Source organism: Aspergillus thermomutatus (genome assembly GCF_002237265.1).
Source record: "Aspergillus thermomutatus strain HMR AF 39 chromosome Unknown NODE_146, whole genome shotgun sequence".
NCBI lineage: Eukaryota > Fungi > Ascomycota > Eurotiomycetes > Eurotiales > Aspergillaceae > Aspergillus > Aspergillus thermomutatus.
Genome location: NW_020798195.1, coordinates 21,036 through 45,852, shown reverse-complemented (window position 1 = coordinate 45,852; position 24,817 = coordinate 21,036). Strand labels below are relative to the sequence as shown.

General features: G+C 51.0%; 10 protein-coding genes across 10 annotated transcripts; 3 read left to right on the top strand and 7 right to left on the bottom strand.

The window, feature by feature from the left end:
* Positions 1 to 48: 48 nt before the first annotated feature.
* Positions 49 to 1,970, bottom strand: CDV56_105280 (putative MFS multidrug transporter; the record flags this gene model as incomplete). Its single annotated transcript, XM_026758899.1, has 6 exons — positions 49 to 392; positions 450 to 1,123; positions 1,182 to 1,215; positions 1,268 to 1,412; positions 1,469 to 1,726; positions 1,791 to 1,970. 6 exons carry the CDS (start codon positions 1,968 to 1,970, stop codon positions 49 to 51), a joined length of 1,635 nt encoding a protein of 544 aa, XP_026613001.1.
* A 705-nt stretch (positions 1,971 to 2,675) lies between these two features.
* On the bottom strand, positions 2,676 to 4,027 carry FMA1 (methionine aminopeptidase MAP1; the record flags this gene model as incomplete). The annotated part of the gene is made up of 3 exons (XM_026758734.1): positions 2,676 to 3,341; positions 3,406 to 3,807; positions 3,890 to 4,027. The coding sequence occupies 3 exons, from the start codon at positions 4,025 to 4,027 to the stop codon at positions 2,676 to 2,678; spliced, it is 1,206 nt and encodes a 401-aa protein (XP_026613000.1).
* A 460-nt stretch (positions 4,028 to 4,487) lies between these two features.
* bna4 (kynurenine 3-monooxygenase) lies at positions 4,488 to 6,282 on the top strand (the record flags this gene model as incomplete). Its single annotated transcript, XM_026758565.1, has 3 exons — positions 4,488 to 4,611; positions 4,815 to 5,029; positions 5,083 to 6,282. The coding sequence occupies 3 exons, from the start codon at positions 4,488 to 4,490 to the stop codon at positions 6,280 to 6,282; spliced, it is 1,539 nt and encodes a 512-aa protein (XP_026612999.1).
* Positions 6,283 to 7,309: 1,027 nt separating this feature from the next.
* CDV56_104485 (uncharacterized protein) lies at positions 7,310 to 11,681 on the bottom strand (the record flags this gene model as incomplete). Its single annotated transcript, XM_026758104.1, has 3 exons — positions 7,310 to 8,176; positions 10,565 to 11,113; positions 11,175 to 11,681. The coding sequence occupies 3 exons, from the start codon at positions 11,679 to 11,681 to the stop codon at positions 7,310 to 7,312; spliced, it is 1,923 nt and encodes a 640-aa protein (XP_026612998.1).
* Positions 11,682 to 12,276: 595 nt separating this feature from the next.
* On the bottom strand, positions 12,277 to 12,789 carry CDV56_104379 (mitochondrial 37S ribosomal protein uS8m; the record flags this gene model as incomplete). Its single annotated transcript, XM_026757998.1, has 1 exon — positions 12,277 to 12,789. One exon carries the CDS (start codon positions 12,787 to 12,789, stop codon positions 12,277 to 12,279), a length of 513 nt encoding a protein of 170 aa, XP_026612997.1.
* Positions 12,790 to 13,415: 626 nt separating this feature from the next.
* On the top strand, positions 13,416 to 15,024 carry CDV56_104154 (uncharacterized protein; the record flags this gene model as incomplete). The annotated part of the gene is made up of 3 exons (XM_026757773.1): positions 13,416 to 13,453; positions 13,532 to 13,698; positions 13,748 to 15,024. 3 exons carry the CDS (start codon positions 13,416 to 13,418, stop codon positions 15,022 to 15,024), a joined length of 1,482 nt encoding a protein of 493 aa, XP_026612996.1.
* A 732-nt stretch (positions 15,025 to 15,756) lies between these two features.
* CDV56_103892 (uncharacterized protein) lies at positions 15,757 to 17,631 on the bottom strand (the record flags this gene model as incomplete). Its single annotated transcript, XM_026757511.1, has 1 exon — positions 15,757 to 17,631. The coding sequence occupies one exon, from the start codon at positions 17,629 to 17,631 to the stop codon at positions 15,757 to 15,759; it is 1,875 nt and encodes a 624-aa protein (XP_026612995.1).
* Positions 17,632 to 19,532: 1,901 nt separating this feature from the next.
* Positions 19,533 to 20,795, top strand: lysB (homoisocitrate dehydrogenase lysB; the record flags this gene model as incomplete). Its single annotated transcript, XM_026757191.1, has 4 exons — positions 19,533 to 19,560; positions 19,621 to 19,661; positions 19,728 to 19,897; positions 19,955 to 20,795. 4 exons carry the CDS (start codon positions 19,533 to 19,535, stop codon positions 20,793 to 20,795), a joined length of 1,080 nt encoding a protein of 359 aa, XP_026612994.1.
* A 138-nt stretch (positions 20,796 to 20,933) lies between these two features.
* On the bottom strand, positions 20,934 to 22,008 carry CDV56_103436 (DUF1769 domain-containing protein; the record flags this gene model as incomplete). The annotated part of the gene is made up of 3 exons (XM_026757055.1): positions 20,934 to 21,211; positions 21,273 to 21,788; positions 21,843 to 22,008. The coding sequence occupies 3 exons, from the start codon at positions 22,006 to 22,008 to the stop codon at positions 20,934 to 20,936; spliced, it is 960 nt and encodes a 319-aa protein (XP_026612993.1).
* Positions 22,009 to 22,405: 397 nt separating this feature from the next.
* On the bottom strand, positions 22,406 to 24,763 carry CDV56_103136 (uncharacterized protein; the record flags this gene model as incomplete). The annotated part of the gene is made up of 1 exon (XM_026756755.1): positions 22,406 to 24,763. The coding sequence occupies one exon, from the start codon at positions 24,761 to 24,763 to the stop codon at positions 22,406 to 22,408; it is 2,358 nt and encodes a 785-aa protein (XP_026612992.1).
* Positions 24,764 to 24,817: the final 54 nt, after the last annotated feature.

The following is a 24,817-nucleotide window of genomic DNA, read 5'->3' as shown; positions in this document are numbered from 1 at the left end:
TTCCATGCCATCAATTGATCCACTCCAGGAACCACGATCGAGTTTCGATCACCGACTCAGCTTGCTCTCTCGAATGAAGAAGCTGCTCACGAGAGCGAAGAAGACGACGCCAACCATAAAGGCAAACCCCTTGTTAGTAGCCGACCCGTAGCAACCTCGCACGATCCTGCCAACCGTAGGATCGAGAGTTTTGATGTAGTCCAGACTCTGTCTTACACCTTCGACAATACGATCAATGTCTTTGCTATCACGCAAAGCGAATCTGAGCTGATTGCGCAGGACCTGTTGAACCACGGTGGAGGATAACGACACACCAATAACTGAACCTAGGGAGCGGAAAAGGTACGAGCAGGCAGTAACAACGGCCTGGTCCTCGGGTGTCGCGTTTGAAACTAAAACATCAGTTGAACAGAGTCTCGAGGGTAGCAAATGAGGTAGGGAACACTCACTCAAGGCAATTAACGTGGTTGTGACACCGATCCCGTTCCCAAAGGCACAAAGCACCATTCCTACGACCATAGGGATAAGGCTCTGGGTGACCGCACCCGTGAAAAGGTAGATGGTGCCCAGGCCCACTGTCAGGAGGCCGTAAGCAATGACGGTTAGCCAGTAGTACTTCCCTGTCCATTTCATGACATAGCCAGCGAATAGAGAGCCCGAAACACCGGCCACGATACTCGGCAGGAGGCGCAAGCCAGAGATCGTAGCAGACACGCCATCGACAGCTTGAAAGTACAGAGGAATGAAGAAAAGCCCCGCAAGCCAGCCGCCAAAGCTGAAAAAGTTGCAGCTGTAGCTGGCGAAGAAGGTTCGGTTGAAGATGATATGACCAGGGGCAAATGGCTCAGCGGCGAAGTAGACCTCGATCACTACAAAGAGTACGAACATGGCGAGAGAGGCACTCAGCGACGTAATGGTCAACGGCATCATCCAGGAGACGTTACTGCCTCGATCAAGGCCAAGGAGGAGGCCGACTACGGCTCCAACGAGCGCAAAAGCTCCTGGAAAGTCGATGCGGCGCAACTTGGTTTTCCAATGGCTATCCTCCTGAACAGGCAGGTCTAGCATGATCCACACAGCCAGGAACGCAAGAACACATAGAGGAACCTGAGCGAGAAAGGCCCTGAGAACATTGTTAGAACAACACACAATCTTGAAGACTGGTCTTATCATGAACATACCACCGCCAGCCAATATAGTCGGCCAGTATTCCTCCTGATCAAACGTCAGCAAAAATAGCTTCAAGTTAAATCGAAGTAACTTGTACCTAGTGGAGCACCCGTTCCCGAGCCAGTTGCATAAATAATGTTGATGATGCCTTGCCAGACTCCTCGCTCTCGAAGGGGAACGATATCACTCATCAGGATGCTGACAACAGTGGTCATGCCGCCCCCTCCGATGCCTTGGAAAACCTTGATGTCTCATCAGCATCATCCAGATCTCACAGTCATTCTATGGGCCGACTTACACGAGCAGCGATCAACTCATGGATGTTTCGCGCCAGACCGCAGAACAGACAACCAAGACCGAACACGAAATACGAGAATAAGAGACATGCTCTTCTGCCAAAGATATCGGATAACTTGCCGTACAATGGTTGAAAGCTCGCCAGAGTGATGAAATAAGAGGTAGCCACCCAACTGGTCAGATTGAGGGCTTTCAGGTCGGAGCCGATCTGTCCATAACTGGCCACAATGATAGTCTGATCGGCCGCTGACAGGAAGATCTATTTCCAGCAGCGTCAGCAACAATAATATTGCCGTTGTAGCTCATACGAAATCAAGACTTACACCAATGGAAACGGCAGGTAGAATGTATCGAAGGTTGTGCCTCGGCGCCAGGTCATCCTTGAATTGATCCGCCTCAGGATCCCGAAGGATATTGTTGGTAATTGCACCATCGGTGGGAGCATTGCCACTCTGCGTTCCCAGCAAAGGGGAGGTCTCTGTCGGATTTCTCTCTGGAGACATCTCCTGAAGCCTGGTAAGTACCACAAGAGAGTGAAACGAGACATAATGCAGATCAGTCCTTGATGAGTGAGTCGAAAGCAAGCAGCAAAGTCACGTGGTGATAAGACGTGCCCACTAAGTCACGATGACAAATCCAAGCGGATCCGGGATGGAGTAATTTATTTCAACATGATTGGTTGTTTCGGCAATCTCAGACTGTCCCGTCGCCGTCCGGCTACCCACCTTCCTGATCAGGTAGATACTTCGGTTCTGACTTCCATTAGGCTAGTTCCACTGACTATCAACAATAACGTCGGCTTATCTATTAATATTGTCTTTGGACTTCTACACCACATGCAAGTATTCGGACGGATTGATTGCAGTCCATCGTAGAAATCTCAATATTGTCTTAATTGGACAGAATCATTTGTGTCAGTAATGAAAATTGCTTTTCAGCACAAGCGGTCCGTGCGTCAAAGAAGGACAATACAAGCGAACTACTACTATGCCGATGGCATATTCTACCCCAGCAATCACGCCTTCAAAGAATTGACTCACTTCCTCAGCTATCTGTAAGGTAGAAGGACTACATGTGTCGTACAGCGGCTTCGTTCAACAGAGCGTATCACCAGCATAAAATTAGTCTCATGATCTATCAGGTATTGAGTTGAGACATAACCTCAAGTCGTGAATGCTTTTAGTCATGTAGGGTACAGATAATGCACATCAACTCTCGGCCGTCTTCGCATCCTCAGTGACCGGCATGGGAATGGGTCCACCGGGCGAATCAGGCAGACGAGCAGTCAGAACTTCCACACCATCCTCAGTGACGAGAAGAGTATGCTCAAATTGCGCAGACAAGGAACCGTCCGCCGTAGTGCTGGTCCAGTCATCAGGCCACGTCCGATCACGGTGAGTACCGATGTTGATCATGGGTTCGATGGTGAAGCACATGCCAGGCTTGGCCGTTCCGACAGCCTTGTTCTTTGCGTAGTGGGGAACGTTGGGAGCACAGTGGAACAGCTGGTTGATGCCATGGCCACAGTAGGTCTTGACCACACTGCAGTTCCGGCTCTTTGCAAGCTTTTCAATGACGTTGCCTGGTTCTCTGAAGAGCATGCCGGGCTTAACCAATTCAATCGATTTCTCCAGGCATTCTCGAGAAGTTTCCACAACGCGAACCGCGTCTGGGTTCGCACGAGCCTTATCGCCAACGTAGTACGTCTCGTTGAGATCGCCGTGGAAGCCATTGTGATACAGGGTAACGTCAATGTTGATGATGTCTCCATCCTCGAGGGGGCGCTGGTCGGGGATGCCGTGACAGATTGTCTCGTTGATGGATGTACATACGGATTTAGGGAAATGCATGTAGTTGAGAGGCGAAGGATAGGACTGCCGACGAATTAGAATGGGACCATTTCCTTTGCTCTTTCAGAACAACAACGAAGTCACTTACATTACGCTCTAAGCATGCCTTGTGCACAACCTCATCGATGTAGTCGGTCGTAACACCTGGTCTGACCTCCCGAGCGGCAATGTCCAGCACCTCTCGAGCCAGACGGCAGACCTTCCTCATTCCTTCTTGCTGTTCCTTATTCAATATGGTGATGTTGTGACGACCGACAAACTTCTGCTCTGACCGAGGGATACCATCTTTGGCGTAGTCGGGGTGAGGGATCGACTTGGGAACCGTTCGCATGGGAGACAGAGGATAGACAGGTCTCAGAGATCCGGTGAATTGGAACGAAGGGAAAGGGTTGAAATGTCCCGTGGCTGGATCAGGTTCAGAAACTACCTTTGGAGGGAAGAGGTTGGACAGGATATTACTCTTCGATTTGTGGATGGCCTTGTGCTCACTCTGATCGGACGAGTCAGTACATAACAGACAATAAGACTAGAGCAACACACGTGGACCTTATCGGTCACGCAAGGCAGCCTACCCAGCTCCGCTTGAAACAATCTTGCGAGCAGAAGAAGCTATCGGTGCCCATCTTCAAGCAGGTTGGACACTGCAAACTTCCGGCATTGTTCTCGCATTCCACACCCATACATTTCCGGGTCGCAACTTCAGCTGCCATATTGGCGCACAATGGAACAGTCAATGGAGAAATGAGAGACGTATTTACTGAAGAAGGCGAAAGAGGGGAAGGGTAAGGGAACTTGGGTATCTTATCCTCAAAGGCGATATAATTTGATGGTAATGCGTCGCAGGCGGCAGCAGGAAAAATTACCGTAAGTTATCAAGTTTATCAAAAACACTAAGCCATATTTGTCTTAGCGCATGACCGACCCAACCATATCCGAAAGGAGACTAGTGCAGAAGCGCGACCATTACATTGCGGAGGCTGAGAGTTTAAATTCCAGATCGGGTAAGGTCCAACCGCGCTTTTCCGACCGTAGATCGTTCTCCCAGACTCCCAGTCCCAGATGAGACGATATGACGCATCGTATGAGCTCGCAGAGAAGCAGCAATACTTTCACAAGAAGTGTCAAATAATCCTTCTCTGATAGATCTCTCAAGCCGTGGCCTCGTTCATCATGGCGGATACTGTACGGAAGAAGCAAAAGCTTGTTGTCGTCGGAGCTGGTCCGGTGGGGTCGCTGGCAGCTCTGTATGCCGCAGCCAGAGGTGATGAGGTCGAAGTCTATGAATTGCGTGGAGGTAGGTTCTTATCTTTTCATTGAAATTGGCAATGTTTGTACAATGGCAACACAGTTCTGAACATGACTGTGTGTACAATGTACGATGTACAAACTGATGCTTTGTGCTACATTCCTACCTTGCACCTGGTATGCATAGCCGATGATGTTGCACCTTGCTTCCATATCCATCCCTGCATGCTGCAGCTGCTGATCAAGTGATAGATCTTCGTGATCCTTCGACAATTCCACTGAATTTCACAAAGTCCATCAATTTGGCTTTGTCTGAGCGTGGAATTACCGCCATGAAGCACTCTAACCGGGAGGACCTCATCAACAACGTCCTCCGAGGCACGATTCCAATGTATGGACGGATGATCCACGGCAGAGACCACGGGCGACTGTGGGAAGCTGCGCAGGCATACGATGTCCATGGCCGTGTAAGTAGTTTCCATGCTCATATCACGTGAGCCATTACCAACACAACCAATAGGCCATCAATGCTGTCGACAGAAGTACCTTGAACAATGCGCTACTCGATGAGCTGGAGCGCACACCTAATGTGAAGCTCTTCTTCAATCATAAACTGACCGGGGCCGACTTCCATGCGCGCAAAGCGTGGTTCGAACGTCGTTTGCCCGGCGAGGCTCCACTTCCAAACTCTGCGAACCGCGTGCCAGAGATCGAAGTGGACTTTGACTTCATGATCGGAGCGGATGGAGCTCATTCCGCGGCAAGATACCACATGATGAAATTTGCCCGGGTGGATTATCAGCAGGAGTACATCGATACATTGTGGTGCGAGTTCCGCATTCCTCCAACCGAGGATGGCGACTTCCGCATCTCCCCCAACCACCTGCATATCTGGCCTGGAAGGGAATTCATGTTCATCGCCCTCCCATCCGCAGACAAGTCCTTCACATGCACGTTGTTTGCGCCCGCCGCGCACTATACGCTTCTAGGAAGCTCGCCGCAGAAATTGGTCGAGTCCTTCAATGACCATTTTCCCGGGGTTTGTCCGGAACTCATCTCTCCGGACGATCTGCAGGAGCAGTTCGCGACCAACCCCCACCTTCCTTTGATCAGCCTCAAATGCAAGCCTCACCATTATAACTCCAGTATCGCCATTGTGGGCGACGCCGCGCACGCCGTCCTACCCTTCTACGGCCAAGGCCTCAACGCCGGACTTGAGGACATTCGTGTCTTGTTCGAATTTCTGGATAAGCATGGCAGTTACGATTTAGACGCAAGCCTGGAAGCTCGTAGAGAAGCGCGCGCTAAAGCATTCCAAGCATACACCGACCAGCGCTGTGCGGACGTGCACGCCATCAACGACCTGTCCAAGGAAAACTACCTCGAGATGCGGTGGGGAGTCAAGACTCCTCTATACAAACTTCGCAAGTCAATTGAAGAGACACTCGACCGCTACGTTCCCAGCCTAGGCTGGCAAACACAGTATTCGCGAGTGAGTTTCAGCAATCAACGGTACTCCGAAGTAACCCGATCTGTTCGATGGCAGGGCAAGGTCCTCGGTTTGGGACTTGCAACTACCGTCATTCCTACGGTAGGAGTGATCGGGTACATGATCTGGAAGAACCCACGGCAGTATTCGCCGCTTGGTCTCTTGCGCTACTCCCTGCGGCGCCTGAGTAGCATCTGGGTGAGGTTGTTCCGCCTAATTGCCTACGCTTGATGGCGATGTATCTCACGTCTTTCTCCTCTTCACCTGTTCTGAGTAGTGTCCTGTGCTGTGAGCGTGTACATCTAATATGACACAACTAGTACGTACTCCTGAAAATTTCAAAACATGCTGGCCAGGTGATGTAGCGGAATCATATCTCGTTTACAGTCAATGGCTGCACCGAGAAGGCACTGGTCGAAACCCAGACTGGTCGTTTTGGTGAGTGTCATGATGTCTACATTTTTGTTCGACTTTTTGGTCCTTTGGAATTTCCCTCCAAAACACGGAGGCGGAAAATGGCGTGGGTGACATACCTCTGAAGACTGTGAACTGGGCCATGATCGAGAAGATAATATGGTCAGACCGAGTCAACAAGAAACAGCACATAGATTCAAACAAGGGGCAATCATCCCTCAACGACAAGGGTACATGGACAAAGCAATAACAACAAGCTCAGAAACGACAACTTCCCGCCAGTCAATGGACTCACATGGCAACAACAGACCGCTGCCAATTATCCGCTCTTGTAGTGTACAGGAAACACGGGCCATGGTTGAGGGGAAGGACACACGGATTGAGTAGTGTACTCAGGTGACAGAGTTCCCCGGCCATTAGACAGGTAGAGTGCGAACTCCAGATGCAAAGAGGTTGGGCCACCCAGTAGAACGGTACAAAGACAACGCACATTCATTAGACCCTCTGACTGGGTCAATCACCATTGATATCTCAATTTCACGCCTTTGGGAGAATGAAAAGTTGGATCACAACCAAACCTGGAGCGCTGAGTATCATTGTGTCCATCAGGATCAAGCGGAAAAAAGTCCTTTAGGCCATCCATGCGGTTAGTAAGGTATGAATAAAGACCATCCGGGGAAATGGAAGGGCATCTCCAGGGGCGCCGGGGAGTAATTTAGGATGATTCCATGGGACCGGAGGGACATCATGGCTTCCAACGGATATTCCTTTAGGATGAGAAGAAACAGGCCATATCGTGGCGACATCCATAAGATAAAGAAAAATGACAAAATCCAGGACTAATTCAAGGGCTGGCGAATTTCACGCGCCGACTGCGCCGATCATGAATACGTTTTTCGGTATCAACATAAAGTTTGTCCAGATATTCCATGGCACTGGCATCTTTGAGCATTTTGGCAACCTGTGTGCCGGCTGAGATGAGCTGGAGCACATTGCGATCATCCTTGATGGGTCTGGACTGATGTTTGGCAGCATGTCTCATTTCCAGGGAATTTTCCAATACTGTCACAAATTGTTTGATCTGGCCATTGTAAAGAACCCGGGCAGGTATGCGGCGCTTGGTGGCCAGCCTTTTCAAGAGATATACCCACTCGGTCCATTCGCGGTCCGAGGGAATCCTCACCTCTCTCTTGTCTGCTTCCAACGGGATGGGGAACTGGTACTTGGCAACAAAGTCAAATGCACACTGCGACAAGCGGTCATTAACTGCGTTCAAGATTCGATCTTGCTCTGAAACATCAAGATTAGTAGGAAGATGAGGGAGCTCTCTGCCCTGCTCCTCAATGACGCGCAGGGATGGTGGCTTCAGCAACTGATGGGGTCCGTCAAACTCGTCACGGTTCGAGGGTCGTCTCTGAGAGTGGTACCGTGTAGTGGCCTTCACCTTTTCAGCATTACGCCGGCTATTTCTCTCGATGAGGTACTCCTGTGTCTCCATGGGCTTGGCCAATTCGTAATCATGCCTCAGTGATTCTGCGGGGAGACGCGCAGGATGGTCCCAATCCTGATACAGTGTACCTGGGCGCGGTAGCGACGCAACAGGCGAGAAAGGCATACCCCCTTGGCTGTGCGAAATTCCTGGCAGCCCACCGTACGCCATACGAAAGTCAAAATCCGGCGACGGTTGCTTTGGACCGCTTGAGGTGGAAATCTGAGTATCCATCGGAGCATATTCACGAGGAGGCGGAAAGCATCTTTTTGCACTGAGCCGAGAAAGCAAAACAGTCTCAGCACAACAGGAACATCAGTGAAGTATGGTATGTGGACGATCGTTCTGAGGGATTTGGTTACCTTTGCTGATAAATTATCGGTGCCTCAGCCGAAGTCCCGTAAATGTGTGGCCTGGGAGGCACCATACCACTAGCGAGTGTGAGTTTCTCTTTGCAAGATTCACAACGGGCAAAGAGGGAAATAGGCAGATTGTTGACGGTGTATATCAGAAATTACCTATGGTGAGGCCAGGATTCAGAATCGCTGCTAATGGAGAACGACCGAGAGCCGCTGCTTGACGTTGCTCCAGAAAAGGAGCTGAGGCCCGAAGACATGGGCATCAAAAGAGGAGGAAGGACCGGTGACATGATGCCAACGATGAAAGAGTCACGAAGCTGAGGTGAAGGATTGACTATGGAGAATGTTGAAGAGCCGTCACTCAATGCTCGAAACCGTCCAGCGATGTGTCTGAATAGAGGGAGAACAGCCGCTGTTTAATAGGACGAAGAAGACCAAAAAAAGCTGGCTGAGAAGCCAATCGACAACACGACAGATAAGCTCCTGGATCTCTTTCGAGGTCTCAAGTCACTGAAGACAGGTAAGACATGAAGAACCCCACATCAGTGGCAACAAACGAAAGGAAGACTCGAAGAAGAGTACCGTCCCTGTCCGGAGGATGAAAAGTAGACTATACCTGATTACCTGTGCTCGATAAGCGCGAAGTACTAGGATCGAAGTCCAGAAATGGCCCGCTTGAATTAGTCCACGGATCAGGAGTTGATGAGTGCTCTGCACTGTGCCATTTCTACAAGGATCAATCGGATGGCGAGCGCCACTGACAACAATTGGCAATCATTATCGCCAGCCGAACAAGCAGCTGAAGTGCATCATTATTGGATCCTGCACAGGTTGTCTCACAGATGGATCAGGTGGATACGCTGCCATAAGCCGGAGAGTATGGCCATGGATAGACTCCTTGGAGGTATCTTGCCCAAGTTCAAAGCCCCATCACCTCCGCGTGATGATCTATGCTCATTCGAGGTTGAATCTGAGGAAAAAGAAGTGGGGAGAAGAGCAAAAGGATCCATGACGCATAGAGTTTTGGACGTTTGGGCAGCAATCTCAGGGCATTTGTCCACTAGGCAGCGGGAGGCTTGGGCCTATGGGGGTCAATACAATAACTGAAGCGCTGCATTTGCGGGTGAGTTTGCTGACTTGGTCCTATTGAACAACTCGGATGAAGTCGATGGCTTGATGAATGGAGAATGTGGGTTTGGTGATGGAGGACTGATGGATGGATACTGGTTCGTCCCGATTAGGTAACGCTGCCTCCGTGACCTTCTACCTCGATCCCAGTTGGCCTCGTCTTCCCTCTTGGCCGTGCTTCATTCCGTTCACTGAGTAAACCTCGCTTTTCCACTTAATAATTGCCTCTGTTATACATTCTGGCTTGTTGATCAAGTTACCACCCATTGTTTTCCACTGAAAGGCCCAATGGATACCTTGGGCTTCACCCGTTCTGGATGATTACCATTGGGGAATCATCCAAATCATCCTTGATTAAGAACAATAAGCGATACTTATGATACTTCCTAGCTGACTGACGGCCTGAAATTGGAATTTGGGCTTGAATCAAACATGGATCTTCATTCCTTGCCCGAAGATGATTGATTCCTGAAGACATTGGGCATACAAGTCGCTGCATGCCTGGCCGCCCAAGCCTCGGGCCAACGCATTGGCAGCTCCCATTTGTGTTACTAATTGTTTACATCTAGAACCTGAAATCATTAGGCGGCCTAAGTGTGAGTATGTGATGATATGCGCCGATCAATCTTCTTGAGAACAAATGTGAGATATTAGGCGTTCGAGATGATGGGACAGGACGACTCTGATATGCCTTTATCTTTGAATCTATACCTGAAGCAATTGCCACTATCAGATATGGAGAAGAGGTTCTAAAAGCGGTTGGTTCATATAATGAATATATGAAGGGATGACTGCGAGAGTACTGACAACCACTTGCGGCTCAGCGAAGACCCAGACGAACAGCAACGGTCTGTAGTCCACAATTCTCATACCTTGAAACTTTGTATGAACGATCTGAGCGCCGTGCATTGCCGCCTGTAAACCGGTGTGATATGACCACATAATTTGATATTGCGCAAAGGCGAAGCGCTTTTTCATTGTCTCTGCTGTAAACTTGTAGGCGTGGGTAGTTCAATTCCAAGACGACAGGCGTAATCCTAGTAGTTTGGGCAAATGAGAATCTCAGAGCTGGGAAGAACAAAGAGAGTATTGCTGCAGGATGTGAACAACATTATGCACTTACCTCGCAGCTCAGTCGTATACCTTCCTCGATTCCGATACGAGCCTCATACCCTAAGATCCGTCTTGCTTTCTCTCCACTAGCATACCGGGTTGAGCATGCATCTTTCACACTTCCACGGCTCAAAGTCGGCGTGGTACCGGACATCCATGTCGAGCATTCGGACACAAAGCCAGCTATGTAAGCCAATGGTTGAGGAATGTGGATCTCGAATGGCGGAATATGACCGAAATGAGACCATACTGCCAGACAAAAGTCTCGAAATGTGATGGGCTCGTTGTTCTGGATGAAGAACGCCTCACCGGCCGCAGTTTTGGAGGTCATTAAGTTCTCGGCGGCCAGAACATGTGCGTCTGCAACGTTGGTGACATAGGTAACGTCCCACAGATTGAAGCCGTCTCCGATGACAAAGGGAGTCTCGCCCTTGGCAATGCATGCATGTATCGCAGGCAGTAGTTGATAGTCACCAGGCCCGCAGAGCACCGATGGCCGAAGGGAACATGTGGCCATTGTGTCGCTCGACTCTCGAAGCACCAGAGCTTCTGCGGCAGCCTAAATATTACAAACAAGCCATGCTAGTTAGCCGACGAGCATCCACAAATCAAAGCATGACAGCGTTGAACGCGGACGGAACCTTGGATTCGCCATAAATGAGAGACGAATGGGGTATGGGCCATCGCTCGTCAATATTTGCATAAGGCATGCACATATCATCCGTCAAAACACAACAGGTGCTGGTATAAATGAAACCTCTTGCTTTGGCAGCTTTGGCAGCTGTGAGCATATTCTTCGTGCCGTCGACATTGATCTTTCTGACTTGACTCTCGAGTCTTCGTCCAAACCGCTCACTGAGAACTGGAACTATTCCAGCGGTATGGATAACAATGTCCGGTTCTTCCTGCTGGATTACTTTGCAAACTTCATCTGAGTCGGTGATGTCAACTCGGATGAACAAAACATCTTCTGGAATTGCATGAGTAGGTCCAGGTTGATTGAGGTCGATAATGACGATAGCACACTCCGGATGCTTCTCTGACACTGCGCGGGCAATAGCTGCACCCACAAAGCCAGTTCCGCCAGATATCAAGACTTTCTTAAGCACCGCTGTGTCCTCTCCCATATTCAACGTTATCATGAAGGAAGTCCACCCCTCGACCGGCTGAGACAAGCCTAGAAAGGACGTGCGAGCTATGCCTAGTAATAGATAGAGGAAGGCTTGGTTGAGTCACTTGTTGGCCACTTGAAAAGTCGCTGTGAACCAGATCCCCAGAATCTGTATCAAGCATGTTGCGATCGATCGGCTGCCCACAAACAATGCATTCACTCAAGGGATGATCCAAGCTCGTCAATAAAAAGTGGCGGGAAAGAACCGAGGACAGGGCACGTGCATCACAATATAAACATCAAAATATCGGCTGGGATTTCTATGAAACACTTGGTCTCTCACAAATCGTTCAGAAATGGGGACGAAAAACCTAACGAGACTTTTGGTTAGATCATGGATGGGAATAGGTAGTACATGAAGAGTTCTAAGAAAGTTACTATACAAAGCCCTGGACCAAGGCATCCACCCCAACAATCGCGGTATAATCAAGCATGGGAGGAAACATTGCGACCAACCAAACTCCGGATTCAATGCAAATCACACAATGTACAGAAAACGCACATGAAGGCGAGATATAGCTGCCTTCTCTTGTCCTTTCAACGTCGCTTCTCTAGCGGACCCTGCAGAGAACCAATCCTCCAATCTTCTTTTCAACACACTCCCTCGCCTCCAAGACGCCTCTATCTGTGGAGAGGTACAAGCTTTCGCCGGGTGACCGTAACCCTTCCACATAATCACTCTTCTCGCCGCGGATCACACGTCGGAGTCCAGCAACATCGATTGTGATTCTTCTCGTAGGCTTGCTGATCATGCTCATTTTTCCCAGCACCGGTTCACTCTGCCAGTACTTCAATCCCAGCCACAGTCGTCTCGAGGCAATGTTAGCCTGTGTCAGTGGCTCGATGCCTTCGACTTCATCATTCGCCGCAGGATGACCAAGAAGAATATGGGGCGGAGGAGGTGTCGGACCTCCGCGGACGACGGAGGAAACGTAGCCGGAGTTTTGAAGGGCAAGGCATAACTTCAGGTGTAGGTTGCTGTGAGGAATCGATGTGAGACCAAGACGGGCCTTGGATGCATTGTTCAAATGCGAGCAGACGTGAGCGAGATTGACGAGAGACATTTTGAGGTCTTGAAAATCAGAGAAATGGCCCAGCAGGGGCCGTGGGTATCGTCACAAAGAGCGCAAAGTACTAGCGGGTGGACAACTCTGGTGCCGGCGATATAGTGTCAACACATGGGTCGCTCTGCACAAACTGAGGGGTGAAAAATTACCTGAAGCAGCTTCAATTACTTTTGGATCTCAATCACAACGTAGTCGGGTCAATGACAATGTCGCTAAACTATTAATGACTGCGCTGTAGTAGAGAATCTCCAGAAGATGCGGAAGCTCAGATGAAATTTTCGGAGAAACCTTGTAGCCGACTCCGCTCCGAGCAGATGACATGTTGATGCCTGAGGCATACAGTAGTCACATCATCGGTCCATCCAATCCACTGTGAGGATGTATACATACTAACAACGGTCTCGGCTAATCATCGTCCTCCATTCTCCGTATCGAAGCGCCGTCGTGGCTGCTCGGCGTCAAAACGCTGCATTCTAGAGGTCAAGTAAGTCGTCCCCTCCTCTGAGTAGAGAGCTATATAGTTAGTGTTACTCGGCCATATTTTTTCGTCCTTCATGCTTCTACCTGTTTCTTCTCTTCTGTCCTGTCCCCGGTTCCCTCTGTTCTACTATACCTAGAACATTATGCCTCCTTTACCAGGTGAAGAGCGTGTGCTGACCGTGTAAGTAGTTCAACTACCCCGCAGAGGACGATACCAAGCTGCGGGAATATGCAAATAACTGATTCGAGGAATTGGCAGTTTCGCCGATATCCATTGTTATTTTACAGCTCCTACTCCCAAGCCTCAATATCATCGGTTCGATAAGGGCTCATATTTCTATCTCTATCACAATCCGTCTCAGCAGAAGCTAAGAATCGAAGTTGCCAACAATCCTGGGACTTCAGATCAGGATGCATTCAATGGATGTCAGTTCCCTCATTGTGTTCGACAACAAAAGTGCTAACCTCTCCCCAGCGTTGGATCATATTCATCTGCGCCATTCCACCAGGTTTCCAACCCTGTGCACCCTGACTGTAGATGGGTACAGTCAACAGACCTCGGAGGACTTCCCACCTCCGCCAAGTCACAATCCGTACGCATGGCAATTACCTCTAAGTGGCCCGCAAGTCGGAAGCACAGACCTTCACCGGCTTCATACGCTAGACATCTACTTCTGGACTCTGGATGATGCAAATGAATTCTTAAATCTGGTGGAACGATATTTGTTGCAATCGCAGATTGAGACAGATCGGCATCCCTATCCGGCTCCAGCAGACTCTACGGTCAGTTCCGTCGTTCAGCAGCTAGAGAACGTGGCGATCACGGATCCTGCATATCAGAATGGACAAACTCGCAACTCTCGATCAGAAGCGGTCTCTACTCCTGCGTCCCAACGTGCCACAGCTCAAGCCGCTATTCCTCCTCCCCCTCCGGTTGGTGCACAACAAACACATACGATGACCCAACCCGCGCTTGAAAAGCAGCAAGACACCACCCAATTCGCACCCTTACCATACAACCCGGCCGCCCCCGCCGCACCGGAACCGATCCAGCACCGGGAGAAAACACCACCGCCGGTAGACGCCGCGGACGGCACAGGACTACTAGCAGCAGCAGCAGCAGATAACGGCGCTCCAATGACACCTCCCTCCCAGATCTCAGGAGGAGGAGGCTACGGACCTCCGCCGAGTCAAGCACTCCCCTACTCTCTCCCCGGAAGCTACGCCTCACCTCCCCCAAGCGCTGGACTCACGCACTCAGGCTCCTTTTCCTCCCAATCATCCATGCAGAGCCCGCCAGGAGTCCCATCGTACACCCCGGCCTTCCTCGCAGGAGGTGGTACAGGTCAACCCGGAACCCAGCCGGGAGCAATTTCCTTCGCCCCGCCCCCCGTGGATCCAAACGCCCATCTCCACGCGCACGGGCAAAGCCTCTACGGCTCCAATCCCCAGGTCCAGCCCCAAGTTCAATCCCAACCTCAAATCGAGCCTACGTCTCCCCCGCCCCCGATCGGCGGCTATTCCAACTACTCCTACCAACCAGCCCCGCAGCCCGCAGCGCCGAACTATGACTATGACGTGCATAAACAACTGTACCGACCGACCGAGGCGGAGGCCAATTCCCATTCTCAGAAGTATGCGCAGAAAGCCACGCAGAACCCGGGACAGCGCTCGCGAAAGTTCGAGGACGGTGCGTCTCGGGTGGAAAGTAGTGTGAACAGGTTCCTGAAGAAACTTGAGAAGCGACTCTAGACCGGATGGATATGGTTGAGTATTGAGAGTGTTTTCCAGACGGCGTTACCTGGGGGTGGCAGTAGCCCTTCAAGCATGGCGATTAAGATTGACCTCACTAAATCTGCATTGCGAGGTACATGATACTAGTCATCCAGCAATCCATACCATATCATAATTTTTGCCTAGCAGAGGTCTCTCAAGAATTACTTGCACATAAACGAGTAAGATTAGACATTATCTCCAACACTTGAGGCGTCTGCCAATCAAAAGATCAATGTGTAGAGACGATGATCAGTATGCACAAGAAGAGAAGGAAGCTGAGCCCTTGCAGGTAGAAGGAGAAAAAAATAAAATAAAATAACACAAGAGTTAAAGTTGAAATGCACAAGATATGAACCTAGAAGTACTCCTACTCAGTACAAATGCCAGTATGGGATGCAATGACGCTGAGGTAAACAGAAACCTGAAAGCAACTCCACCAACTGTATGCTCCGACAAGCACCGTCGATCCTGATCAAGCAGAAAAACAGAATAATGCCTTCCTGGTAACCAACGACAACCACAAGGTAAGGCCAGAAAAAGTAAAACACCGCAAGCTAACCGCACGAAGGGAATATCTACCCGTGTTGCAAACAACAATCATAGGTGAGTAGGTAAGCCAGAAAGATAAGAAGAATAGAATGAGAAGATGAGGGTTGAGATAGCTCAACGTCCCATGCAAGACCTGAGTCGGGTTTGCCCTTGCCTTGCTTAACTGATGGTCAGATTCTCCATCTCAACAGCGACGTCATCGGTCTTGGGTTCCGTTTCAGCTGGGATGATTACAGAGTGCTCGGCCAGCTGTTCCATTTCAGGCTCAGCGGGAAGTTCACTTGCCAAGTGTTCCTTTGCCTCAACGGGAGCAGGGTTGCTAGTATCCTCTGCTGAAGCTTCGACTGTCTCTGAAACGACTGTATAAGAGACTGGGGTAACCAATTCCTCAGTCTTCTTTTGATCCACATCTGCGGATTGCTCGGCAATTGCTTCCAAGGACTGTTCAGCTGGTTCATCAACCTTGGATGTCGCAGTCTCTCCAAGCGGCGCATCTGAAGTGGGAGTGGTCACAGGCTCAATGGAGGCATCTTCTTCTGACTCCTTCTCGACTTCAGCGCTCGCTGTGGGTTCCTCGACAGGCTTTTCAACATCTTCCGAGACTGGCTTGGGCGCTTGGTCATAGACATCAGCCTCAGGCTTTACATCTTGCTCTTCGCAGGCCTCTTTCAATACTGGAGCAGCTTGTAATTCCTTTTTAGAATCTGGCGGTACAGAGGAGGCAGGGTGCGCCTTGTCTCTCTTATTCTTTTCTGACTCGGTTTTCTCTTTCGGCGGCCGAGCTGCTCGAATATCGGTCCTGGAGGCGACTGTTCTGGGGGCTCTGGCAGGCTTGGAAGTTGGAGGAGGGCTTTTGATTTCGACTTTATCATGTACCTTGCTGGCGGAACTTGCCGTAGGACGCATCATTCTAGCTAGGAAGCTATCATCGACCGGCTTGGTGCTTGCGTTGCTAGCCCGAGAATGTGGGCGGTCGGTACCTGAATGGCCAGGAGGAGACGGGCGAGACGCTTGCTTACGAACACTGGCAGCCGTGGGTGTCGTTGCCCGCGATTGACTGGCATTGACCGCTTTCTTCAGAGTGGATGGCTTCCTGGTCAGGCCGGGGCCGGCCCCTCCTTTGGCGGTAGAGGATAGAGAAGAAGCCGTCTTCGATGGTGGCAGGCGGGGGGGCCTGGCCGGTGATTTGGGGCGGGTATTCCTGTCATCGGTCGTGGCTGGCTTGGTGGATTCGCGCGCGGGCATTGAAGCACGGACGGGGCGTGTGGCAGTCTTGGTTGTAGTATTCAGAGATACCCGACTCGGCTTGTGGGCTGCAGTTCGAGTAGGTGCAGTGTGGTCATCCTTCGTCGCGGCTGCCTTGGCAGAGTGCGCCAGTCTAGAGGTCCTGTCGGTGCTCGGTTTAGCGGGAGAGGTTGGTGTGCGTGGATGGGCTGGCGATCTTGGGGCAGCCGCGGACGATGATTTGGTAGCAGAGTTAGTCTTGCCAATGTGGACGTTCGAAGGTCGCTTGGTAATTGCTTTCGTCGGCTTATGTGCTGGCTTAGCTGGGGCTGTCTCCGTTGAGGTATGTGGTGCCGACATTGTCTTCTCCCTCTGGGACACATCGCCAGCGCTGGTTTGCGTTGCTGTTTGTGCCTTATTCAGGGTCTCGGTCGAAGCATTTTTTGGAGGCTGATCAGCAGCAGGCTTTTCCGCGGCGTTGAGACCGTTTCTCGGAGAAGACGAGGAGTCAGAGCTCTTTAGAACCGCTTCGAAGTCTTCCGAGTTGAAACTTCTCACCCTAGATGGAGGCGCCACACCGTCGATGGGACTGCCTGGGCTCCTGAGCCCCGAGACCGGACTTCCTTGAGACGCTCTATCCACGGATATGAAACTTGCGCGCACCTTGGAGAGAGGCCGTGAGGTTCCTGCGTGATCCGACCCGATCGGCGATCGACCACGCGGAGGTGGAGAGGCGGTGCTGTTTTGATTATTGTTCTCGAATCTGGCCAGCAAGCTTCGCACACCAGGATGCGCCCCTGTGTCCGTCATGGTGTTGGAAAGCGACAAGGAGTCGACGCGCGGAGAGCTAAATCAGAGACATAGACCAGACGACGCGATAGTAGGAAATCAAACTCGATGCCTTGGTCTCTGTCACAACTCTGGTGGGATATTCACAAGAGGGTTAGATAGATTATGAGTTCGAGCCTTGTAGGGCTTTGCGAAAAGGCCAGATGGCAAGGAGGTCTGAAACGCAGGCTGGACGAGGGAGGGGGCGGGTAGACGTGATATAAACAGACTCCACGGTAGAGAGGCTAGGACTCTGTGAGGAACAGTTGTCAATGGCTTTGAGACAGATCGAGACTTTTGAAATACAACATGGTAATGATACCTGATAGATGATGGGCCTGACAATAACAATAACAATGATCGTGAGTGGTGATACAGGAAAAGGAGAGTCAGAGTCAGAGAAGTTGCCGGGAGAAGATGCGGGCAGGGGAAGCCTGAGGCAGCTGTTTCAGGGGGCGGAGCCGCGGCTTCAACTTAAGTAATTTCGGCGCATTTCTGTGGCATTTTATTAATAATTCAAGATTAAAGGATTAAAGGACAGATTGAGTACTTCTTTTTAGTCTCTATCTATCTAGGTGGATAGTCTCTAGCAGAGGAAAACAAGTCAAGGATACAAGGGACTGATAGTTCCAGCCACTATTGAATCTGACGCTATGTTGTTTACTCCCTGCCTTAAAGAGCGACCCGATCTATGGTTGAACACGGCCAAATGGCGTCATTATCCGTCCCTTGCCAGCGACTCAAACATTACCTAGACAGATACGCGCTGTACCTGGACAGATGCAGCTGACTCCACGAATGATGAGGCAGAATCTGACATTCTGATGTCTTTGATTTATAGAGAAAGATATTGATCAATTTCAAGCATCAAACGCAGAAGTTTCAGCGGCTTATCGCAAGCGTCAGATGATCTACTCAGTAAGGGCACTATATATCTCCCTGAACATCACCCAACATCTTCTCCAGCCTTGCCATATCCTCTCGTAAGCACGCGTTGAGTTTTGGGACAACGGTAGGGAGACAGCAATGGACGATGAGCTCAACTACACAACGAGTCTACCGAGAAGTGAGATCTCATAGGATAGAGCAGCTTGTTGACTGTTGCTGCGCGGGAAACGGTACTAGAGATGCTGAAATTATTGCCCACGTCATTGCTGTCGACCCTGATCCAGAGAGATTATGGTCCTTCCTGGATCAGGGATAGCATCACTTTATTCACGAGCAGCGAGATCACACGGATTGTCTGCAACGCAGGAGTAGTCATCTGCTCGACTTGCATAAATGAGAAGCAATGCCTCCAGGGCAATTCTCCAAGCTGTTAGTATCATTTTCAGGAAGCAGTGATACCGGATACACAACGTAGACGACCGCAGCTTCCTTTGAAGGGGAACAGGTGAGAGTATCAGACCGACGACTCAGATATCTCTCCGTGCACCAGTCTCGGATTTGGCTTGGACTGGCTTCCCGCGCTTCTTTCCATGGATGGCCACACCAGACTCGATTCTCACCGCCAGTATCTCTGTCACACTTATTAGTTGAGTATAACAACGGCTGGTTTGGGCTTAGGTGAAGACTGCAACGTTGATGAAAAATCACCTGAACGTCCCAAGCCGAGATGAGACATTGAGACTGCCACAAAGGACCTTTTGCCATCGTTATCAGTCCTATCTTCAATCGATGTCTTAGCTCTGAAGAAAATGACGCCGTTGTGATACCCATTTCCCCGGTTATGACTATAGTCCCACGGAACAATATTCTTCCTGCGGTCGCATGCGGCATACTAATAATCCCCAGCATTTCCGCTCCGATTGCGGGCTCCGTAGAACGGAACTCTTTTTCGACTCGGGGAAAAAGAGGAGTCACACAATACCCATAATTTCACAATGGCAGCTGCTAGAACTCTTCGCATAGGTCAATTGAATCCTTCTTGAACTTCAAAATACCCTTCAGACTGACACTTCGCACCATCAGGTCTCATTCCCGGAGACGGTATCGGACGGGAGGTCATTCCGGTATGTCGCAGCTACAGACCAGAAACAGCACAGCAGGGTAGAATCTGACTCAATTAATGTGAATAGGCCGGTAGACGGGTGTTGGAGTCGCTTCCGGCTTCTCTGAACCTCAAGTTCAGCTTCGTCGACCTCGATGCTGGCTTCGACACCTTCAAGCGGACAGGTACCGCTCTGCCCGACAAGACCGTCGAGACGCTGAGGAAGGAGTGTGACGGTGCCCTGTTCGGAGCTGTCAGGTCGGTTGTCCATATAGCAGGAAGCTTCAGATCTTCAACCTGACAGTCTTTGAATAGCTCCCCCAGCACCAAGGTCGCCGGCTACTCCTCCCCCATTGTCGCTCTCCGCAAGAAGCTGGACCTCTACGCCAATGTGCGTCCTGTCAAGACTACCGCCGGGAGCGGCGGCAAGCCCATTGATCTCGTCATCGTGCGTGAAAATACCGAGGATCTCTACGTGAAGGAAGAGACAACCAAGGACACCCCCAACGGCAAGGTTGCCGAGGCGATCAAGCGAATCTCCGAGCGTGCCTCGAGCCGGATCTCCACCATTGCGGGAGAAATTGCCCTCCGCCGTCAGAAGATCCGTGACACCGCTGGCAACTCTGCTCTCCGCACCAAGCCCATGGTGACCATCACCCACAAGTCCAACGTCCTGTCGCAGACAGACGGTCTCTTCCGTGAGACCGCCCGCAAGGCTCTCGCCGCGGAGCGCTTTTCCTCTGTTGAGGTGGAGGAGCAGATTGTCGACTCCATGGTCTACAAGCTCTTCCGTCAGCCCGAGTACTACGATGTGATTGTTGCCCCTAACCTGTACGGCGATATTCTGTCCGACGGTGCTGCTGCTCTGGTTGGCAGCTTGGGTCTCGTGCCCAGCGCCAACGTTGGGGATGGTTTCGCTATTGGTGAGCCCTGCCACGGCAGTGCTCCCGACATCGAGGGCAAGGGCATCGCCAACCCCATCGCTACTCTGCGCAGTGTCGCTCTGATGCTCGAGTTTCTGGGTGAGGAGCAGGCCGCTGCCAAGATTTACGGTGCCGTTGACGCCAATCTGGACGAGGGCAAGTTCCTCTCTCCTGACATGGGTGGAAAGGCCACTACCCAGGAGGTTCTGAACGATGTGCTCAAGAGACTGTAAATTGCAGAGAATCTTACCGGAAACAATGTATGTATAGAAGTATAGCCGATAACCACCAAAAAGTCGATTCATTAGCCGTCTTATATATATGACTTTTGACCAACACTAGAGCAGAAGATATGATACTAGTACAGATCATCATTCAACATCCCCCGCTGACGGCTCCGGCTCCCATTCAAACTTGCCTAGTTTCCCTTTATTCTCTTCATGTTTCCCCCTGCTTTCCTGAATCTCCTGCTCAATGCGCTCCTTGTGCTCCGGCTCTTTATCCGTGTCGAGCAGGACGAGCGTGAACAGCACAACAAAATAAACCTCACCCGTCTCCCTGTTCTTCAAAACATACCGCAGGTCATGATTCTTCTCATCAATAAACTTGGTCGCATGGACCGTCAACCCAGGAAGCCGCAGCGAGAAATCTAACCCTCGTCAGCCAAGCCAACCAACCTAACCGACACCTGCGAACCCAAGGCAACCAACCATTGAAAACCAGATACGGATTCCCAAAATCCGCCGCATACACCCTCCCCGTCTCAAAAACAAACTTCTTCCTCTCCTCCTCATTCTGGAAGAACTTGCGCCGCTCCGCTACACCCTCCGGAACGCCCCGCCGCGCGCGCTCCTCCACCCCAGACCCGTCAGCCCCCTCCTCAACAACCACATCATGCAGCGTCGGCACCTCCTCATCCTTCCCGATCTTCTCCCCGATCCGGAACTGGTTCAGCGAGGCGACGGCGGGACTATACAGGTACGGTTTATCCGCGTACGCGTCGCCGTCCATGGCCGGGTCGATGGTCCATTTGACCAGTTTCAGCGCGGCGTTGAAGCCCGGTGGGAGGCGGTCCCGGATGGGTCTGTCGAAATCATTGCCGAAGAGCAGGTCGTTGCCGTTGACGGGTTTCTTGAACACTACGGAGAAGGTGATGGAATATTGGTCGTTTTGGTGGAGGGGGTGCGAGAAGTAGGGATGCGTTTCGGGGGAGTCGTCGGGATAGCCTTATTTCCTGATCGTGAGCTTCCAGGCATTGCGGAGAGATGGGGCGGGCTTACCGGTGTAGTTCCGGATCCGAACGCAGAGACTCACTGTCGCAAGCTTGTTCTCGATTCGTAGAGTCTGGTCCGTGTTGACTGGTACGATGTCGTGGGTGTCCGGGTTATACTCCGTTCCTGCTGTGACCTTGAGTCGATACTTGTGAGCTTGGTTCCTGCCTAACATCCTGAACGTCTATTGCTTCTTCCGAAGGAATCCTGTTATTACACTTCTATGAATCGCTGTGTAAGTATGTAAAAGGCCAAATGCACTGGCTCTAAAAACCTGAGCGCTCTTATATGGCTCCCTGGAGCATGATCATCACTGATATTCTTGATTCTATTAAAAGCTTGTTGTTCTTGATGAACGCCAACCGACGTCATCCGCTGAACGAAATTCCGCGATAAGCTGGAGCTCCCGACCTTATCTATTTTTGCTATCTACTCTAGATGGATACAGAGTCTGTCTGAGATGGACAACATCAACCAAGATGGTTTATACCTGCAAGACGGATGTTTTCCAATTGAACCAAGAATCAGCCAGCCAGCATATGATACAAACGCGACGACGAGCCTCTCGGCGCTCATAGTTGAGCTGGATCGGACGGCAGAAGATTAACGTCCATTGGGGGATCAGCGCCGTCCTCAACTTCATTCAGAATGTCTTCTTCGGTCAAAATGCCAATGCCACTGTCGAGCCGCCTTCTATTCTTACCCCTGCCAACCTCCACATCAACGAACCTGGTCATACTGACTGGAGTGATCGGCTCGCTTGGAAGAGGAATGCCGTCCGACTGAAGATCATCTGACTTCATTTCCCAATTTGCGGCACGGATCTTCGCCCTTCGTCGCTCTGAATTGACTGTCTCTTTCATGAAAGCAAATGACCGGGCTTGATCCGCAGCCCATTTGTCCAGCAGATTGTCCCTGACCTCCATTTCTAGTTGCAGCTGCTCATGCAGCCCTGTGTTGCTTCGAAGCAGCTTTTCTACTTCTGACTTGGCAGCCTCAAGCGCGGTGGTGAGCTCCGAGACCCGGACATTCAGAAGACCGATCTCATTTTCATGCTGTTCAATCTGCTCGGCTATCTTCTGTTCTAAGCTTTGGATAGCTTCCCGTCGCTCTTTTTCGATCGATTCAACCTTCGCGGTAAGGTCGCACGCGCGAATCCGGTTCAGCTCCACTGTCCCTTCGAGCTGACGAATACGTTCTTCCCGCTCAGCAACAGCAGACTCGGCCGCAGAACGTGACTTTTTCTCGTGAGCCAATTTCTCCTCAAGTTGGGACACATGCTGGCTGTGCTGCTCTTGAGAAGCGGTCTTATCCGCCTCAAGTTGATTCACAAGGATCTCGAGCCCTTTGACCTCCTCACAATATTTGCTGAGTGCTGCATTCAATCTGTCAATGCTCACGACTTGCTCTTCTCCTTCGCGTTCGAGTTCCTGCATTCGCATTCTTGTATGCAGCATATCGCTGGCAGAAGCTGCCCTCGACTCTTCCAGATCCTGAATCTTCTTTGTTGCGACCTCATACCGAGCCAAAAGGGTATCGAATTGGCCACGCAGGGCCTTTTCACGACCTAACGAGCCATGGTGGGAATTACGCTCTTCGTCTAGGTCCTTTACCAACAGCTCTACCCGGTTGACCAGCGCGGCCAATGTGGCACTTCCATCATCCAGACCCGCATTGGCTATTTCACCAGGTAGTGCGCGCTCCAGACCGAGACGCGCCGAACGGAAGCAATGGCGCATCTCAGAGATGATGTCGTTCACAGTAGTACCCGAAAACCCAATACTCGAAAGTTCTTCCGCGGCTGAATTCAGAGCGCCGACAGCGTCTGAGGCACGGCTGACAGCCTCGGTGAGCGCGGGCACAAGTTGAGCTAGGAAATCCGGAGGCGGAGAGGATCGGCGGAGGTGCTGACCAAGTGATGTGCCATTGAATGCAGAAGAGTGAGCGCGGATTGCATCGAACAGATCCCTTTTTTCTTTCCTGGCAGCTTCTAGGTCGAGTGAGAGTGTGCGTATCTCGGCTTCTTGTTCCTCATCAGGCAAATAAGCTTGGGTGCCAACGTCGGTAGCTGTATTATGATTGTGCAGCAGTGAAAGATTGTCCGGGGCGGGGGAATGACTTTCATCTAAACCACGGATGACAGGCGAGTTGGACATAAGGATAGTATCCCCGTCAAATACACTGTCATTGATGATGATTGTGTCGGTTGTGGTGAAAGAATCCTGATCATCAGCATTGTGGATTGAAGAGAATGAGATCTCCTCCCTAAGACGGCCGTTTTCGGCCTCCAGACGTTCGATTCTGGTCCGTGGCGACATGGCCGTGGGTTGATCATCCATGTGCCTGACTTGACGCTCATTTTGGATAGTCTTCGCCGATTCCAGCTCCTGCTTCAACGCATCCCTTTCGCGCAGCAAGGACTGGATGGTCTTTTCGTAGTAAGCGGTTTCACGTTTCTCGCGCTCTATGTGATTGATCTCATCACTTAGACCTACACGGCAAAGTCGTCGCTTCGTCCGAGGATCCAGGATCTGCCGCAGGGGCGTAAACTGCACCACTTGCTCCGAAGATGACAGGTCCTGCAGATAACGGGGCCGTGCTACAGGAGCAGAGCGCCGCCGCGTCCGTCGGCTCGGGGTGCGGGTCATTCGGTCTGCATCCCCTTGATCCTCAAAGGAGGTGCGAAGCAGTGCGGGCGTCAAACCCGTAGAATAGTCGGGTTCGTGGATCCGAGGGCCGGGATCCGAGAAGCGGACCCTCTTGTTTGGTCTTTGGGGAGTCTTGCAGGTTGACGGTGGTATCCCCTCAACTTTTTCAGTGGATATAGAGTCCTCAGACTCAATTTTCCTCTTGCACGAGGAGGGACAACGAGTCTCAGAGTTGGAAATGGAAGTCTTTCGACTCTGGCTTCGAGTCATTCTGGGAGCCATTCTGCACTTGCGGGTCCGATAGTGGAATTATGCGAGGCAAACAGGACGTCTATC